The sequence below is a fragment of the Strix aluco genome, chromosome 9 (assembly GCF_031877795.1).
Source record: "Strix aluco isolate bStrAlu1 chromosome 9, bStrAlu1.hap1, whole genome shotgun sequence".
In the NCBI taxonomy this organism is placed as follows: Eukaryota; Metazoa; Chordata; class Aves; order Strigiformes; family Strigidae; genus Strix; species Strix aluco.
In genome coordinates, this window is record NC_133939.1 from 23,143,666 (window position 1) to 23,161,503 (window position 17,838).

Sequence of the window (17,838 nt, forward strand, 5' to 3'; positions counted from 1 at the left end):
CTGGTTTCACGGGAGCGCTCTTCCAGGCGGAACCGGCGAGGCACGGGGCAGTAAATCCCCCCGGCAGCGCTACTGAGGGACCGGCGGGCTCTGACACCGGCGCCCGCTGCCCCGGGATGCCCCGCGCCGCGCTGCCGCCGCAGGCCCCGCCCCCAGGCCCCGCCCCGCAGCAGGCCCCGCCCCCGGCCCCCCGCCCCGCCGCAGGCCCCGCCCCGCCGCGCCGCGCCGCGCTGCGGTCACTTCCTGCAGCTGGTCCCGGCTGTGCCTGCCGGCTCCGGCCCTCCCGCGGCCTCGGGCACCGGCCGAAGTTGTGAGGGGGGACAGCAGCGGCAGCGGCAGCGGCTCGGGGGGGGGGGGCCGGGTCTGTTGCTCGCAGCCCCCGCTGGCCGCGGTAGGTGCCGCGGGAGTGCTTGCTGGGGGGTGGGCGCGGTGGGGACGCGGCCCCGGCCCCGGCCCCGGTGGGTGGGGGCGGCACCAGGTGTTTGGTGGGGGTGGGGGCAAGCTTTGCCCCTCGGTATGGTATTACCGGGGGGGGTGTGTTTGTAATTTTTTTGCCGTGTTCAGGGGTGCTTAAGGTACTTCAGCGGTGCGGGTGTCTGTATCTGCCTCTCCTTTATGCTGCTTTTATTTCTGCGTTTCCAAAATTGTATCGGTGCCTTGAATTCTTGTTCAGGTTGCAGTTATTCCAACGTAGTAGGTACCAGTTGTTTTTGTTGTTTGTTTGTTTGTTTTTCTTAGACTCCATCACCAAGACTGCAAGGCATGCAACTTTGCAGAAATGTCTGCTAGGATGTGAGGACTGACATCGTGGTTTCTGATACCCCCTTGATGTAAGAGATAATAAATGCCCTCAGTTTCTCGGTTACCAAATATGCAGCAGCAGAGGGTTAGTGGGCCCTGCATCTTAAGGTGGAACTCTGTATGATGCATGTTTTAGTGTGTTGTCTTCAATCCCTGCAGTGTTATAAAATGACCCTGCCTTTCAGGGTGGGTTCTGGGGGGCCTAGGCTATGGACAAAGGTAAACTTTCTGGCAAAGTTAGGTTAAGTGATGTCAATGTTTTGAGATTACAAGTGGATTTGAGAAGAAATGCTTCCTGTTTTGGAAAGAAAAACAAAGCCCACACCTTGTTCATCATTTGTATAGATTTCTGTCACTGTTACTAGTTGCCTCAACTGCATTTAAAAAACAGTTCTGGAGGGAACATGTGGCACATAGATTTCTCACTGAGGTTTGCACTTATGGCCAAGGAAGGTCACATTGTGTATGTGCCTTCCCCATCAAATGGTGCTCAGATTTGAGGCCACACCAGCTCCTTTCCCAGAACCATGCTGTTGACAGCTGGGGGGAGTTGCTCCCTCTTGTCTGTGCCACCAGCAGTGCCTGGGTATACCAGGCTGTGGTACTCAAGGCATGGAGGCTGTGTCTCTTCCTTCAGTGCTGCCCTTAGGATGCCCCAACCTGCGAGCGGTGAGGAACGCTGCATGCCTGGCTCCCTTGCATCCACCTGAGGACAACTGGCACAGAGTGGAAGTATGTCCTAGCCCATACGGCATGTAGAAGGTGGCATGGCTGAGATCTGAGAGATGCTGTCTTGAGGCAGAATGTCTCTTCAGCTCACCCTGGAGAGATGCAGGTCCTTACCCTGCTATGGGCCATACTGTTACAGGTTCTTGGTGATGGAGATTCCTCATTCCTTTGCTGTTTGTAGTGTAAAGATTTTGCAGCTTCTCATGTGAAGGGAAAGAAGTCGTCAAAGATGTCCTGTTACCTTCTCCTGGACAGGGTATTTGTAGCAACCAGCACTGGAAGGTTAAAGGGACATGTAAATAAGCTGAAGTTGAGAGATTCTTTTTTTTTTTCTTTTAAATAATATCTGTAAGAAAGAAAGCAGTGTAATTTGATCAATTTCCATGATGAAAGATCACCACCAGAAGAAAATCAGTGTTGCATATGCCAGCTTGAGAAGTTCTAATTTTAAAATTGCCCATGCAGCCTTAAGTTTATGTTCAGACTACTGTTTACTTTTAGAAACAGTAAAAGACCTTACAATTAAAGATTTTCTAAGAATATTACGTTATACCTTTTCCCGTGTGAATGCAGAACCTGTGAGCACTGTGTCCTATCTTGTATATGACAGATCCCATCCATGACAGTTGCGTGTGGAAGACTTGATACAACAAGCACTCATGCAAAATTAAGTAAATAGATCCCGACTGCCATTTACTGTAAATCTCTTTATATTGCTCTGTGAAGAATTTAGCTATAATTTACTCCCATTTTAAAGTAAAAGGCCTGTCATGGTGGTGAAAGTGGATGGCATACTTAACTGCTTGCATAGTGAATTTAAACTGCCTTGATAGGTATGCGTTATGATATATTTAACCATCATGGATACGAAGTTGTTCCATCTGTAACCCCACTGAAATTCATTAGACTGTCTACAGAGCACTACTTGAGGAAACTAAAGATAGCAAAATCTTTTTCCATGGTTCTGTTTAACCAGGAACACGTATGCTGAAAGTTGGAGAGAAGTGAGGTAACACTACAGAATTTACACTGCTGATGGATGATTTGTGCCATGCCGTTCATGTGTTTCCTCATCTTTCTTTGTGGTAGATTCCATTTTATCTCGTTTCAGTTAGTTTTCATGATACTGGTTTTGATTTTGTTTTTATGGTGACACCGTGTTAGGTATAGTTCTCCTGGAATTTCACAGAGCCTTGGTGGTGGAGGGTCATTTAAAAACATGAAAACTCCTGGTGGCTCTATTACTGTCTTAAAAACTTGCCCCCAAGGCAATGCATGCTGCTTTTTTTTTCTTTTCTTTTTTTTCCTTAGCTTTAGTTACTAGTAATAACTGAGCTGTCTCCAATCTTGTATTATTTGAAAGTCTGGTTTTAGAGGTAAACATTCCAGAAATGCTTGTGTCACTTGAGCGCTTTAGTCCCACTGATTTTCTTTTTTTTTTTTTTTTCTAATTATTTTTTATTTTTCCTAAAAGATCATAGACCTCTGGGGTGAGACTTTCAAAGGTAATACAGTACCTAAAAATGCAGGCATCAGCTGGGATTTTCCAGAGCTTGAATGTAGCAAGGTATTTATCTCCTGCTAATTTTAGCAGGTTGAAAATCTCAGAAGTTATCTCAGATAAATGCTATCTGCTTCTCCAGGTTCCTAAATGCCTTTGAAGTCAAGTTCTGTTTTCAAAAGTGACCTAGGAACAAAGTTCCTATGTGGTGTTTAATTTACCTTTCCTTAATTTTCCAGAAGTGTTATTTTAAAATGTCGATGTGGCTCACTATTTGCTTACGCAAACGAACAAAGCCCATAGCATAAACATGGTTGCTACCAATGCAGCCTTAGCTGGAAGTGATCTGCAAAGGCCAAGATAATGCTTGTTTCGATCCCAGTGCAGCAATGAACAGGATTTGTCATGATAAGAAGCTAATAAGAAATTAACAACAGTAGCCTTGATTCATAATATCACAGCTCTGCATTATTCTAGGAATATTCATCCCGGGCTTTAGATGTGATTTATAAACTTTAATTAAATAAGCGTCTTGGAACCCCATGCTGGAAATCTACGGTTAGTTCTAAAAACTTGAATTAACTGAGAAATAATTGAATAAAGGTTAATACAGGATAAGTTCTCCATTTTGCAGAAGAAGAAGAAACAGCTTTAAGTGTTGCATCAGTTGTAATTAGTAAAGGAAACATGAGAAATAGCTCAAGGTCATTCAACAAGACCATGGAAGAGAACCCTTGGGAGCTGACTGCATACAACAAGGTGTGCTCACATTGGTTCTCACTCTTTGCTTTTTGTTGATTTATTTGAGAAAAGTTCCTTTCCTCAGGAAGGTCTTTATGAACATTTGAGGGATTTATTTGTCCGTGTGTGTGTGTATATTATATCTACCTATATATAAAAAGTGTTTGGGTTCTTTTTAAGTCATCAGTAGCGGTAATACTTTGTAATATTTGTTTAGGTCTTGGAGTGTGAGCTTGTTCTTAGGCTGTCAGAAGAGGATGGGGCTAACGGTTGTACCCCTCCCATTCCCATTAACACAGCTGTATGTGCCATGCGTGTTCTGTGTCGTGGAGCAGTGGGGCAGGCGTGCTGTGGGGCAGGTACTATGAGTGGTTAGGAATCCTCACCTGTCCAGGAGGGTGCCATGGGATACTAACAACTCCATTTCAGACTTCATTCCACTTCTTATGTTCGTATCTTTTAATCTGGCCCTGGCTGTCTGGGATGCTGCTGTTCCTATGGGGTAAAGTGTTATAAACTGACTTCATCCTGCTTGGCTTTGTGAAAAGGCATAAAGTAGAGTCAAAGAACTTACAGAAGTTGTGCCCTAGATTGTCAGTGTTGCTGTTAGTGTTGCTTATTTCAGCATTTGTGTCTCTCTGGTCTAGATCTGAAGAAGACTCCTCATCCTTCAGAAGTAGCATGCTCACAGTCTTCCTGGCCAATGATTCTTCTACAGCAAGCAGGACTTCTTCCTCATTCTGAGAAGCCTTCATCTCTTCCTATGTCAGTGGCTACAAGGCCAAGAGCCAGCTCACCACTGTCCCCACCAAAATCTCTCGGACTGGGGCCTTCCTTTCATCACACACAAGAAGAAGAGCTTGCAAAGGTGGTGGAGCAGGACCCTATGCTGGAAGAACTATGTAAGCCTCTGTGCTGTAAGCTTTGCAATGTCACTCTGAATTCAGCACAGCAAGCCCAGGCTCATTACCAGGTAAGGAGAGTAGCAGGAGGCACAGCTTTCAGGGCTGCTGCGTCTGCAGCTTGTGTAGACATACCCGTGCCAGTGCCTGCGCTGCCAGGAGCGTGGGAGCACAGAGCTAAGTGTGGGCCAATGCACCAGGACTAACTTAGCTTCTCAAGGGAGTTCTGAATGTTTTCTTGAGGTCGTTATACCCCAGCAGCAGCATTTGAATTAGCTCATCTGAAGCTACCTCTACACCATCTAATGGACTGGAAGCTGTGGCTAGAACTGCTCTGTAGACATATCTTCACCCTGCTTGAATTTGCTGTTCATCCAGACATGCTGCAGTGCTTTCATTTAAGGTGTCATCACTGGGGCATGTTTTGAAAACTTTGTCCACCGGGACAGAGAAGTAATACCAAGATGACATGGGTGAAGAGGCAGACACTCATAATTTTCCTTTGTTTGATGTGATCTGTTTTCCACCTGTACACTCATCCAATAACATAGAACTTCCCGTTCCACAGTTGTGATTTTGTAAGGTCTGGACAGATGTTTTTTGCTGGATCCAACTGCACTTAGGAAAGGGAGCTGCTGTCATGTGCTCACCACTGCCTCCTTCCTCATCTGCTGGTGGGGCCATTTTATGCAAACTTACCATCTGCTTTGGACTGCATCAGCTGGGCCGACTCAGACCAAATTAATTTTGTTCAAGCTGGTCTGGTTGACTTGTCTGAAATAGGTTGACTATTTGCATATGATTCTTTGCTGAGAGATCAAATATGTTGTAGTCTTATGTTGCCCTGTTTTACTAGTACCCTATCTTACTAGTGTTATATTTGTGTGAGATGTGGAGATAGTCACTTTTGCCACCAGCAAATCCAGAAGAGTGTTTGTCCATATCTGCAGGACATCAGGCCCAGATTTGCTGTTGGCCCTGAAAAAGTGGTATCATGGCAGTAAAGGGGAAGGTTGAATTAGTGTTACGCTTCAACGTCTGATTTCTGCAGTATTTCTGCCGTGAGGAGACAGAAGTGCATTTATAATACCTAACTTGCATTTATGCATATGTCTTACTATATATCCACAGTGCATATACATACTCTTACCTAGCTCTTTCAGGTTTTCAAAACACCAAAAAGAACTATAGCATGTTTTCCAAGAGAATATAAAATATGAAGCAGGGTTTTTTAGATTCAAAGTAATGTTTTAACTCATGCTTGCAACCTCATGAAAAGAAGTGTGTGTGTGTTTTCAGGCTTATCAAAAAGCTATGCAAAGCAGTAAAAGTTTTGTGTTTAAAAGTACAAAATACTAGTTTTAAGTGAAATGGAAACAGATTGAGGAACTAATTGTAAACTTACTGATTTGAGAAGATCAATTGAAAATGAGGGCCAATCATGCTAGGTGATGAGCATTTTAGAGAAAGGGGGGATGTCAGCATCAATCAAGTCCAGAGCTGTTATTTTCTGAGTGACAGCTCCTTTACCTGAGGTGCTGTCTTCATGGCCCCTTTCTCATTTCTGTTGCTGGATCCTTGTTCTTTCAGTATAAAATTAGGACAGTGATTAATTTGGGTTCTCTTTCCAGGGTAAAAACCACAGTAAGAAACTCCGAAATTACTATGCTGCCAATAGCTGTCCAGCACCTGCCAGAATGAGTAATTCGGTTGAGCCTGCCCCACCTCAGGTTGTCTCCCTTCCAGCTCAGGTAAGGCATGGGAAGGTGACTGAGATCATGGCGCTTACTTGTCACCTAACCCCCAATAAGGATAACTAGATCTCACACTTTGAGGATTGCTGCAGGAGTTGGGAAAGAATTTTCCTTGTGATGGCACAGGATGGTGGAAATGGCCTGTTGGGAGCTGTTTGCTTTCCTTTGAAGGCACAGATACTGATCTGCCCTTGCAGCAGAATATTGGACTTGAAATGTTCTATTTCTGCATGGCAAATACTTTGATTCCTAGGTAAGTCCGATGTGCTGCTGATTATGGTTATTTAAGGGCAGGTATAAAACAGCATTGTTGGAGCTGGATTTGGACGCGAGGGTGTGGCATCTGCTCTGCACAATCATCCCTCCATTGTGTGAGGGAAGCCTACATGGAAAAAGTGCTTAGGTGCTCCTACACCCATTGCCCAGGGCTGTTGGCTAATTCCTCTTTTGTTGCTCCTTTTGAAGTGCTCATTCCTGTGTGTAGGATGAATGGATTGTTCCCTCAGTGATCCAGATTAATTCTGTCTCGGGCACGTTAGAGGCAAAAGAGATGATTTTTGCTTTCTTCTTCTAGAATTCATCACTTCTGATTGTCATGGGACTTAACAGCTAGCCTGGCTTTTGCATGTGACTGTGCAGGGAGCCACAGCTGGGCTGCAGGGATCGAAGCTGCGCCTGTCATTTCCAAAAAGCATAAGCCTCTGTTGTCTATAGAAAAGCAAAGAGCATTTGCCGTAAGTGGCAAACTGTCATACCTGCTGTCGGAGCCGGCAGAGGGAGACTCAGTCCCATGTAAAATAACTTTGTGGCTGACAGAACTGAATCGAGAGGGCATGGGGTCTGGTGCTAGGTAGTGGAACGTGGGTGCTGTGCCTGCTAGGGTATCTGTTGCGGTTTTTTAATGGACAAAATGATCCATGACAATAAAAAGACCACTCTGGGGCCATGTGAGGATTCATGTTGTAACATAGAAGTCAGAATTGTGTGTGTGCATTTATAAGCTTGAGCAGTATCAAAGGAGATGTGAAAGAAACTCTACAAGTGCCGCAGTGACATGGCTGTATGAATCACTGCTGCTGCACTGTTTACAAAGCACTTTTCTCTGGATAATACACACTGAGGAGACATGGTTGGTGCCCTGATCAGCGTGTAGTCTGACTAAACAGGCAAGGTATCCTTCATATGGCAGGAGCTACTCATGTGAGGCTGGGTCCTTCCTTTGAAGTCTTGATCCAGGTGTCCTCCTACCTGAAGGACAAGGATCAGAGGTTTGGCAGCTCTGCTATTGTTTTTTTTATCTCTTAGCATGGTCAGGGAGCTGTGTAGGAACAGGGTACTGTGGAGAGATTAGGTGCTCTGTAAATAGGAGAGAGGAGCACCTTTACCTTTTGGTGGGTCTTCCTCAGTGTGAAAGTCACTGTTCATCAGCTCCCAGCAGTCAGGAGTAGAGAAGTTAAATCATTGCTGTGAAGTAAACAAGCCTCTGTAGCTATTGCAGTGGTACAGAGTGTTTGTTCAGATTGCTTTCCTCTGAGGCCGGGGGGTTGCCTAGATCTTGAGGAATTTGCAGATTCTCTTGGAGGCTGAGGCAGGGAAAATAAAGTTCTTGTAAGAACAGTTTGGGGAGCACTTGAGAGTGTCCTAATCCATATACACTAATTCCAGCTCCCTTGTTGCCTGATGAAAGTGACGCTGGTCTCACTCCCTGTGATTCAAATATTTCAACGATTTAACCTCCTTCTGTTTCACATGCTGTCTCTCCCTTTGCTGCTAGATGGGATCCAGTAAACCAGGTGGCCGAGTGATCTTGGCCACAGAGAATGATTACTGCAAGCTTTGTGATGCCTCGTTTAGTTCTCCAGCTGTGGCACAGGCTCACTACCAAGGGAAAAATCATGCCAAACGGCTGCGTCTTGCAGAAGCACAGAATAACTCATTCTCGTAGGTATTGTTCAACTTCATGCTCAGGCTGAAAGCATGTGGCAGTGTCTCTGGCAGCCTTTTTCTTGGAAAACTATGAATTGCAGCTGTTCATATTTGTTTAATCTTCAGGGATGCATCAGAACTAGGCAAACGAAGGACAAGGAAAGAAGGGAATGAATATAAGATGATGCAGAACAGAAGAAATATGTATACAGTTCAAAACAACACAGGTAACTGGGAGCTTGCATCTGTTCTATAGTTGGAATAATAATAATAAACAGACTTGTTTTTCTTCTGTTTGAGGTCTGTTTTAGCAGAGACAGGTTGTGAAAGAAGCTGGTCCTAGCTCTGCTGATCCTTTGTGTCTGCATGTTTTTCCCAGCTGCTAAAGTTGCTTTGTTTTGTCAGCCCGCTTGTTAGTTCGGTTTCTCAGTTTGTAACTTAATTTACCATCTGTCTGTCTCTAAGGCTGCTTTAAGTGGTGACAGTATTCCTGCTTTATTTTCTTGGCAAGTGGCCAGGTGCTTTGACTCCTACTGTAGCACATCAACCTGTACTTGCACTCCCATGACCGGAATGAGAGAGCATGTTAGCCTCCCTCTAAGACCATCTGTTCCTAGAGTCCTTCCTCAGGTGTTAGATACTAACTTCGTATCTTTACTATGATTTAAAATGCATTTTATAGTGTCCAGCCCAACATCTGTTTCTCTTTTTTCATTTTTAAGCTGTGTTATGAGCATATATTAGCTGAAACCCTGATTCCTGGTGAAGCTTGGTTTAACTGTGTCATTCTAACCACTGTCATGTGGAAAAGATAGATCTTTAAAGTTCTATTAAATATAATTTTGTGATAATTTTAAACTGAGGCAGCTTATTCTAATCAAAAGACTGTTCTAATTCTGGAATTGGAAAGTTAAGACAAAAAAAGAATTGATTCATCACTTTAAATGGTTAGACTCCTAATTTTCAAAGCCCTGTTGACTCTTAATAAGACTGGGACACTAAGCCCACTCTATTGTTTTAGAAAATACCAGCAAGTACTGCTCCCCTGTGTGCTACACCTCTGTAAATCTGGATGTCAGCAGAGAAGTCATGTGGGAAAATAAGGTTCAGACTCTAATCAGTTAAAGAAGCTAAACTTTGGCTGCTTTTTAATCATTCATCAGAATTAGAAGTTGTCACTGAGCTGCCTTAAGCTTTTCTTTCTTACAGATAAAACAGGCTTTTCTGTTGACTCCTCAGGTCCCTACTTCAATCCCCGCTCACGCCAGAGGATTCCTCGGGATCTGGCCATGTGCGTCACCCCCAGTGGCCAGTTCTACTGCTCCATGTGCAACGCCGGGGCCAGCGAGGAGATGGAGTTCAGACAGCACTTAGAAAGCAAACAGCATAAAAGCAAGGTGTCCGAACAGCGATATAGGAATGAGATGGAGAACCTAGGCTATGTACAATGACGCACCACCCTTGGTAGTAGTTTGCAAATAGAGCAGCTTGTCTCTCGCCTGCTGTTTGCCACATGCCCTGCTTTGTGCTCCATTTGATAGGAGTATGCTCTCGAGCTATACATGTAACACCTGCAACCTTAATGGTATGGTTAGATTTTTTTTCTATCATAGTTGGCAGGATGACGCTGTGCAGGACATGAAGTGTTTTTGATGTTTGTTTGCTAATTATCTAAGGCTCTTCATTGTATTGAGTGGCGGGGAGGACTGTCTTCTCCTCAGCCTTCTGCATGAATATGCAAATCCCAAGAAGTGCTGGGAACTTCAGTGGTTCTACCACACAGGTGGACCATGTGCAAAGCCCACTCCCCTCTTTGCACGCCACAGAGCAGTGCTCCAGAATGCCTCCCTACAGCAGGCTGAATCTCTGGGCAGCTTGTAGAAGTGGGGCAGGAATGGGGCCTGCAAATGTGTGAATTTGGTGGTGTGCTTGTCCACAAATTGCTGCTTGTGGCCCAGAGTAGGTTCTTTCCACATCCTTGTAGAATGGCTGTGCATACATCTCCTTCTTGGAGGGTCTTGTGTATTCAGAAATATTCTCTTCTACCAGCTAACAATGAGAAAAGATTCTCAGTGTTGTTGGCTGGGCACCTTAATGCACCATGGGTGTAGCTCATCTCCCTGAAGAGAGTCTGAGGGGCTTAATGAAGTGAATTGGAAAGCAGACCTGCTCAGATGAGATGTGCTCTGCTCTGATTCTGCCTTAGACTGAGTAGGGTTGAGAATAGGTTGGAAGGAGCTGTCAGCTGTAATTTCTTTGCATACTGATGTAGAAGAGAGTAAGTGTTGGTCTCTGGCCTGCAGCTCTATTGCTCTGAGAGAGCAGGGCTGCCTGGACCTTGGGGAGCTGATAGCAGTGTGTCCCACTTCCATGCCATTCCCTGGACAAAGCCCGGTGGGTGTTATAGAGGAGAGCTGAAATGCTCCTTTGAACTAGAGCTACCAATATTGGATGAGTTTTTTCCCCTCTTTCTGTTCCCATCTCAGGATGGGTTTTAATTCCATTCCTTGATGTGAACTTCACTGTTTTAGGGACCATTAAAAATCCAGTTAGGTACAATGTAAATGTTGGCAGCGATGACTGAGTAACAGCTTTTTGGCCATGCAGAAATATTTGTGAAACTTGTTAAGCAACTTTGTAAGTGTAGATGAACCCGAAGGGTGTGTATCTGTTTTGGTTTTCCTTACAAAAGTGGAAAGGGGCTAAAGAGCAGAAGTAGGGCTGACATTTATTCTTCTGCACATTTGGGTAGATGTGAGGAGCTGTGATTGGAATACAGTTCACAGTGTTTCTAAAACACTTGTAACCTCCGTTGGACCTGATTTGCCACTGTGCTGCTACAGCTGTACGCTGGTATAGCTTCATTGACTTCAGTGGCAGGTGCAGAAAGGGGGTAAAGGAAGCATCATGGCTTGTCTCTCACTCCTTTTTAGGCAGTACGTTGAATTAGATGCAGCTCCATTGGTTTCAGTAGCATTTTACCAGGGATAAATTTTACCTAGTGCATAATGTTGAAGGTAGCTCCCCCATCCCCTTTTTTTGCCATTCTGATCCTGCCTCTTGCATTCCAGAAGGACTTTCTGCTTGCCTTAAAAAATGAAAAAATGAGTAAACTAACAAAAAATCCAGATAGTTTTTATTCAACTTTCTAGTCCACCTCGGAAAGGTTTGTTGCACTTGGCTGCTTCTCAGAAATTGAGTATTGTTATCTTTAGCTACCTGAGCATCAGGTAGCTATATAACCGTAATGCAACCTTCCTAAATTCAGGAAAGGTGAGCTCTTGCACAGTAGTCGAAAGCAACTCTCCACATCATTCCATGCCGATCCTTGCCCTGCAGATACAGGCAGAGCAATGGATATCCTCTTGAATGGGATTCTCTTCCCTCCTTCATGCAAAGCCCACTTAAGCAGGGTTTGTGCACTGGAGCAGGTTAGAGAGTAGGACAGGTGCCCAGGTTGCAAAGCACTAACTGAGCAGTTTTGACAGCCTGTAAGTGTGTTTCTTCTGTGTTTTCCTGCCCCTGGCTCACCCTCTGTGCAGCCTTGAAGAACATTCCCCTTGCAAAAATCTCTTGGCAGCCTTTTCCCCTTACCTTTTGCAGTCAAAGAAGGGCTCTGGTTTTCTCTTTGTGTTTTGTCTTTTGTTTTGCTAGTCTGACACCAATGTGCAGGGACAGAGGGAGTTGGATGAGCCTTACCACAATGTGCTTCACCAGAATGGTCCCTGCATTACAGTTAAACATCTCTCTTGCTGTAAATTAAAGTGTGGCATTTCCCACAGGCTGCAATTAGTAGCGGAAAAACAACACATTGTGAAATATGAGCTGGAGGAGCTGTAAGTACTGGTGTTTTCTAGCTTATTGCTGGGGCCAAGAAGGCATTTTAGTCTGCTTTCATGTGTCCCAAAAATCAACTGTTCACTGCTTTTGCTTTGGTTGTTGCTCCTGCTCCCAGCCCAGCGATCTGCTCCTCATTTGGCATTTCCAGTGACTGCTGGAGGTGTCAAAACTCTGCTCCATGTGCTGTTGCCTCCTGGTAACAGCTGGTGCAAGCGTGCTACGGCACACCAGTGTGCTAGTGTGTTAGGGAGGGAGGTGCCGGGGGCTGTTCTTGCGGGTTCCTCTCTGCGTGGGGCTGTCTGGTTTTGAGGAATGGCTTGAGTCTGCCCTGAACAGGGAGGTCTGTATCTGCTCTGTTTTGTTCAGGGGAGTACAACAAGTGAATGTTACCATCCTCAGAACTTCAAAGTGGTGGGTTGCAGGTATAAACCAGACAGTGGGACACAAGCGACAAGAGTAGGACAGGTTTCCTACAGGGGAGGAAAGATATTTCTTGCTGGGAGAAGCAGCTGAGACTTGCTTTGCCCCAGTGCTCTGTTGTGGCACTTCCCTACAAGTGACCAAAGCTTTCCTCTCTCTCTTCAGCATTGCTTAACAGTTTGTGATTTTCCCACTCTCCCTCCAGCATAGAAAATCGTTGACTGCAAAGAGTAAACACTCCACCTCACTAATATCATTAGAGTTCAGGCCAATCCAAACTCATACTTGTCAGCATGAGAAACTGTGGATCCTGATCTTTTTTTTGTGAAAGCTGTTCTCCAAATCAGTGTTCAAAACACATACTGAAAACATGTCCTGGCTAAATGCTATTTGACATAGATGGGCCAGGGAGAATACAGTACAGCTGTAGTACCATTTTCCAGACCCAGTGAACCTTTCTCTCATGTTAAATGAAGTACCAAACCCAAGAAACAGGACTTCTGTGAAGCTGTCACATTGGCCAGTAGGTTAATGACCTTTGCTGCTAGAAACAAAATATAAATCAATGTGTTCATATTTATTTTACTGTGCTAACCACTAATTGATTTGTTAATATTTAAGGCATTATTCTGTAGGTTGGTTTTGTTTAAATAAAGAACTCTACATCGCACTTTGCTTTTGGATCAGAACAGGTATTTATTCTATTTGTGAAAATGTTTTCCCTCCCACATATGTGTTGTTTTCTTTCCCTTGAGGCAAAGAAAGGAACCCAAACAACAAAACGTACCCCAAACCCCCAAAAACCCCCAAATCCAACCAGTAGATCTTCGTTTCTTTTCATGCCATACCAAATGGGGATTTCCTTGCAACTTGCTTTAAAATGTCCCTTTCTAATTATTTTTTTTCTTCCCTCTAATAGTTCCTTTGGTAACTTGGGGTGATATTTTTAGAGACACATGAAGTTCATACTACATTTAAGCATTTCTTTAAAGGCAAGGACGTAAATTATGTGGAATCCATGTATTTGTGAGGAGTATGAAAATGATACAGTTTTGTTTGTATTAAGCATCAGCTGTTATTTTGCATTCTGCGCTAATGAGTAAATGTGTTATAATCTTGCCTAACATTGGTCTATTTTTGACTTTTTGCTTTCTTCATGTACATCAAAAGGAACCCTGAAAACTTCTGTGGAGTTGCTTAGGATGGTCATCAATGTAACAAAATGCAGATTTTTTTCTGTAAAGCTTCTTGCCTCTTTTCCTTTTCTAGATGCCCATTATAGGGCATTAGAAGGGAAAGCTATTGCCATAGGCATGGATTCATATTTTAGCTTACTAATGCATGATGTCCTTTTGCTGTGTTACTTAAGTAATACCATAACCAATGGGAATCTTGCCCAAGTCAGGAGTAAATGAAATACCCTAGCTAAATATATTATGTTGGCTAGGACCAGGCAAGGTACATTGCAAAAATTTGTCTTTTACTCCTATGTTTGGGTTACAACACTCATAAGGTTTTGCTTTTTGAGGAATGTGTATCTGGTTCTGTAAGGATTTGGTCCTGCTCCAGCTAAAATAGTTTGAAGTACGTTGACTTTAGTTGAGTAGGATCAAGCCTTGAAACCCTTCAGGAATTTCATACTGCTGATGTTTTCTTATATATGTGTGTTTTGTTTTGTGTTTGTTTGTTTGGTTTTTTTTAAATTTTACAACCATTATACAAGGATGCTCTGGATGAGATGGACATCTGTTGCCGATTATTGAAAAACAAATGCCATGGTTGCCAAAGGATTAACAGATAATGGAGAAGTATGGACCTGGTTTCTCTGAAGTTAGTGGCTAAGCTCCTGTTGTTTTGAGCTGGGCTGGCTTCTCTGCCATCTGCATAAAGTTGGAAGTGAAAATAAAATCCACTTTCAAATAAATGTCATCAAACTAGTTCTGGGAATCTCTCCTTTAAAAAGATGTATCACAACTAAAACTGTATCTTTTTATCTCAAATTTCTGTGGGTAAAGGCAGGACTGGATTTTTAAAAAGAAAATCAGTTTTTCAGTCTTGTGTTTTGCAGGGAAAAAATTATTTGATTTAATTTTCTTCTGCATGTGTCCAGCAACATCATTTGCAAGTGCTTTGAATGTGTTTCATCTAGAGCCTTCTTGTCAGGTTGGTTTTGTACATTTGTCCTTATTTTCTTTATATTGTTCTGACCCCCATGAGGGAATGGTTGATGAAATTATTATTTTTTTCTTTTTCTATTTTTCTTCTTCAGTATATAATAAATCATCTTGCTCTTATCATTGTACAGCCTTAGTGTTTGGTATTGCTGCTGCTCATGATATGGCTGGACTATGCATGACTGAATTGATTTTAGCCTAGCATTGAGTGCGACTACATGAGTAATATGTTTTATTACACTGATAAAGGAGTATAGTCCAGTGTACAATTTGTTACTCTGGAGGGGGGTCAGTGTACTTTCAACTATTATGGAAAGCCAGCTGAATTCTCCCTCTGAGCTGTCTTGGCTTCAGGAGGTGTTGGGAGTACTCAGCACCTGACAGGATGGGAACCAGAAGGTACGGGCAAGGGCTCTGTTCCTGACTGTGCTTTCCCCTGGTGTAGACATCACAAGCTCTGCAACAGCCCCAGGCTGAACCACGGACCGACTTTCAACTCTAAAAAAGGTGGGGACAAGCTGAGCCTGATACTCACACTTGCACATTTTTTGCCAGTGTGCTGTTTCCCTCTTTCATTACTTGACGGCTCCAGAAGAGCATATGTTTATGCACCGTAAATGACTTTCCAAACAGAAAGGGCATTGTGAACTGGAGCCTTGGAATCAGAAAATTTGGGGTTTGCTGTGTTCAATTCAGGTAAGAGAAAAACGTTGCCCTTCCTTGGTGCTGCAGCCATGCTGTTAACACGGTGAGCTGCTGACCTCGAGGGCAGTGTCCTGGTGGCACACGTCAAACATTCGGGATGTGTGACTGCTGCTGAGGCACAGCTCTGAGTGCATAAGCAACCGTGAACAGGAATGTGTCCCTGCACTCCCCTGTCCTCTGTTATTCAAGGCATTGGACCATTATAGAGAATAGTGACACCATGGTGGAATTATCCTGATTTACCATTTTGTTGGGCTGAGAGCTGCCTCAGTGCTTAGGTGACTTCAGTGCTAACAGTGAAATGCAGGAGGCTTTATGTGTTCTCATTATAGTAAATAGAGCCATAAAAACTTGTAGCTTAATGTTAAATCTCACCCAAGCCCTTCGCTGTCTTATGTCCATGCAGACTATGTTACTTTCAGTCATCCTAGGAACCAGAGAGGAGCAAACCTCTACAGAGGTGTCCTTGTTATCAGATGTTAAAGCGTTGCCTTTTTAACATTTACATGTGGTAATTGTATTTTCTATATTAATTCTATAGCAATTTGGTACAGCCAAACCATAGCAACGCGCAGATACCTGGGCAACCTAATTCAGAGTCACAGGCATTTGTTAAATTAGGCAGCAAATAAAATAGTATAAAAGATAGATGAAAATCTAAGACTAATTGTATGATTTGAAAGCATAAATAGCCCTCCTTCTGTTTCTCCAGTTACCCTGGTGTCTAAGGATCTTACTTAATTGTCTTGCAACATTTTACAGCTGAGGAAGTAAAGTTTGGGAAGAAAATATGTGATTTGCCCAGAAAGTCTATGGCTGAAAAGGAAGACTGAACCCAAGCCTTTAAATACCAGGCTGCTGACCCTGCCACATCTCCATTCAGCCTCCCTGTTCACAGGCTGATGAAAATGTCTGGATCTTAAAAACAATTTGATTAATAATCTTTGGATTTTTCATTGTTTATATAATGGCTTTACAGTGCTTTAGGAAATGGACTCTAGCACATGGTTTAAAACTAATGAAGCTTGGCAGAGATCTCTCAATATTGCTTCTGCCATTAAATCTTAGTGGAGAGGTGGAAAAAACAACAGCTTTTAGGAGGATTGTAGAGGGTGAGTGTTTGCAAAGTGCAGGTTCTGGAGGCTCTTCTGTATTCATTTATGTCCACTTCACATAAACTTTCTTTATTCCTTCTAGTTCTCCTGAAGCATTTGGATTGAATGCTGCTTGTCTGTTTTGGAGTAGTAATGAGCTGCTGTAACAGATAATACCTAGAATTCATTGGCCTAATCCTTCAGTGAACAACACACTTTCAATTGGCCTTGTTCCACTGGGCTTGCTTCATCTCTCTACCTGCGTGAAACAAGAGCAGATGTATTTAAAGTCGGTGGAATTACACAAGTGTAAAGAGAGATAGGAAGATTATCCGCAGTGTATTATCTGAGACTAGAGAGTGTCTTTGACAGGTGTTCGCTGTACATATAAAAGATGTTAAAAAAGTATTAATCTAAGGCTTGTTTCTCAAGATCAAGGTACAAAGAGGTGTATGAAAGAACAAGGTGTAGGCTTATAAGAAGAAATGAACATGGTTGCATGACAAACTAAATTTGGTGTGTCTGTGAATTTTGTGCAGGAATGCAGTATTTACCTGGAGAAGCCAGACTATGAACTAAATGCAGTAAGACCAACAGTGTGAGAAACACTACATGAGTCTGTGTATTGCCCTGGGTTTTAAAAGATGAAATGTAGGTATTAAAAAACCTGCGAAAAGTCAAATGGCAAGATCCCCATGCACCAGAAGAATTGATGACGTATGGGTTAACACCTGGTATTTTGGAGAGTCTGTAAAGAATACTTCAGACTTACGAGACTTGTAAAAACAACAGCACAATGCCAGAAATCTTTGATTGCCACTGACTAGAGAGTTTGGGAGCTAACTGAGATGTCATTTATGACAATGGCTCATTTTTGCTCTGTGTGAACTTGTATGGGTGGGGATTGTTTCAGCAAAGAGTGGAAGCTCCTGTGTGAGGCAGGGCTCGCTGTAGTCTCAGCAGCCTTGAGGGATTCATCCTCCTCTGCTTTGACCTGCCATCTGTGTGTGTGCATGCATGTGAAGCAGTCTCTGTAAGGACTCTTCCTCCTTGGTATTATCCACTATTTATATCGGATAATTTTGCAGTAGCTCCTTATTGTAGGTACCTCTAATACTGTTTGCAGTATCTTGGCAGCAGCATTTCGGGCTTAGTTAGGAAATGGCCAAACTACCAAATATGTGGGAATCTTAGACAAGTAGCTTCTGTTTGTAAAAGGTGGTGAGCACCTGCTACCTGTGTAACAGTGAT

General features: G+C 43.4%; 1 protein-coding gene across 3 annotated transcripts; it reads left to right on the top strand.

Annotated features, from left to right (window-relative positions):
- The first annotated feature begins 251 nt into the window (after nucleotides 1-251).
- ZMAT3 (zinc finger matrin-type 3) lies at nucleotides 252-14,908 on the top strand. Of its 3 annotated transcripts, XM_074834242.1 has the most exons (8): nucleotides 252-391; nucleotides 739-830; nucleotides 3,666-3,790; nucleotides 4,420-4,745; nucleotides 6,306-6,425; nucleotides 8,203-8,369; nucleotides 8,481-8,581; nucleotides 9,594-14,908. In XM_074834242.1, exons 4-8 carry the CDS (start codon nucleotides 4,476-4,478, stop codon nucleotides 9,803-9,805), a joined length of 870 nt encoding a protein of 289 aa, XP_074690343.1. In that variant the 5' UTR covers nucleotides 252-391; nucleotides 739-830; nucleotides 3,666-3,790; nucleotides 4,420-4,475; the 3' UTR covers nucleotides 9,806-14,908. The 3 variants fall into 3 exon arrangements, with proteins under 3 accessions (XP_074690343.1, XP_074690342.1, XP_074690344.1); XM_074834241.1 differs by lacking the exon at nucleotides 3,666-3,790; XM_074834243.1 differs by lacking the exons at nucleotides 739-830; nucleotides 3,666-3,790.
- Nucleotides 14,909-17,838: the final 2,930 nt, after the last annotated feature.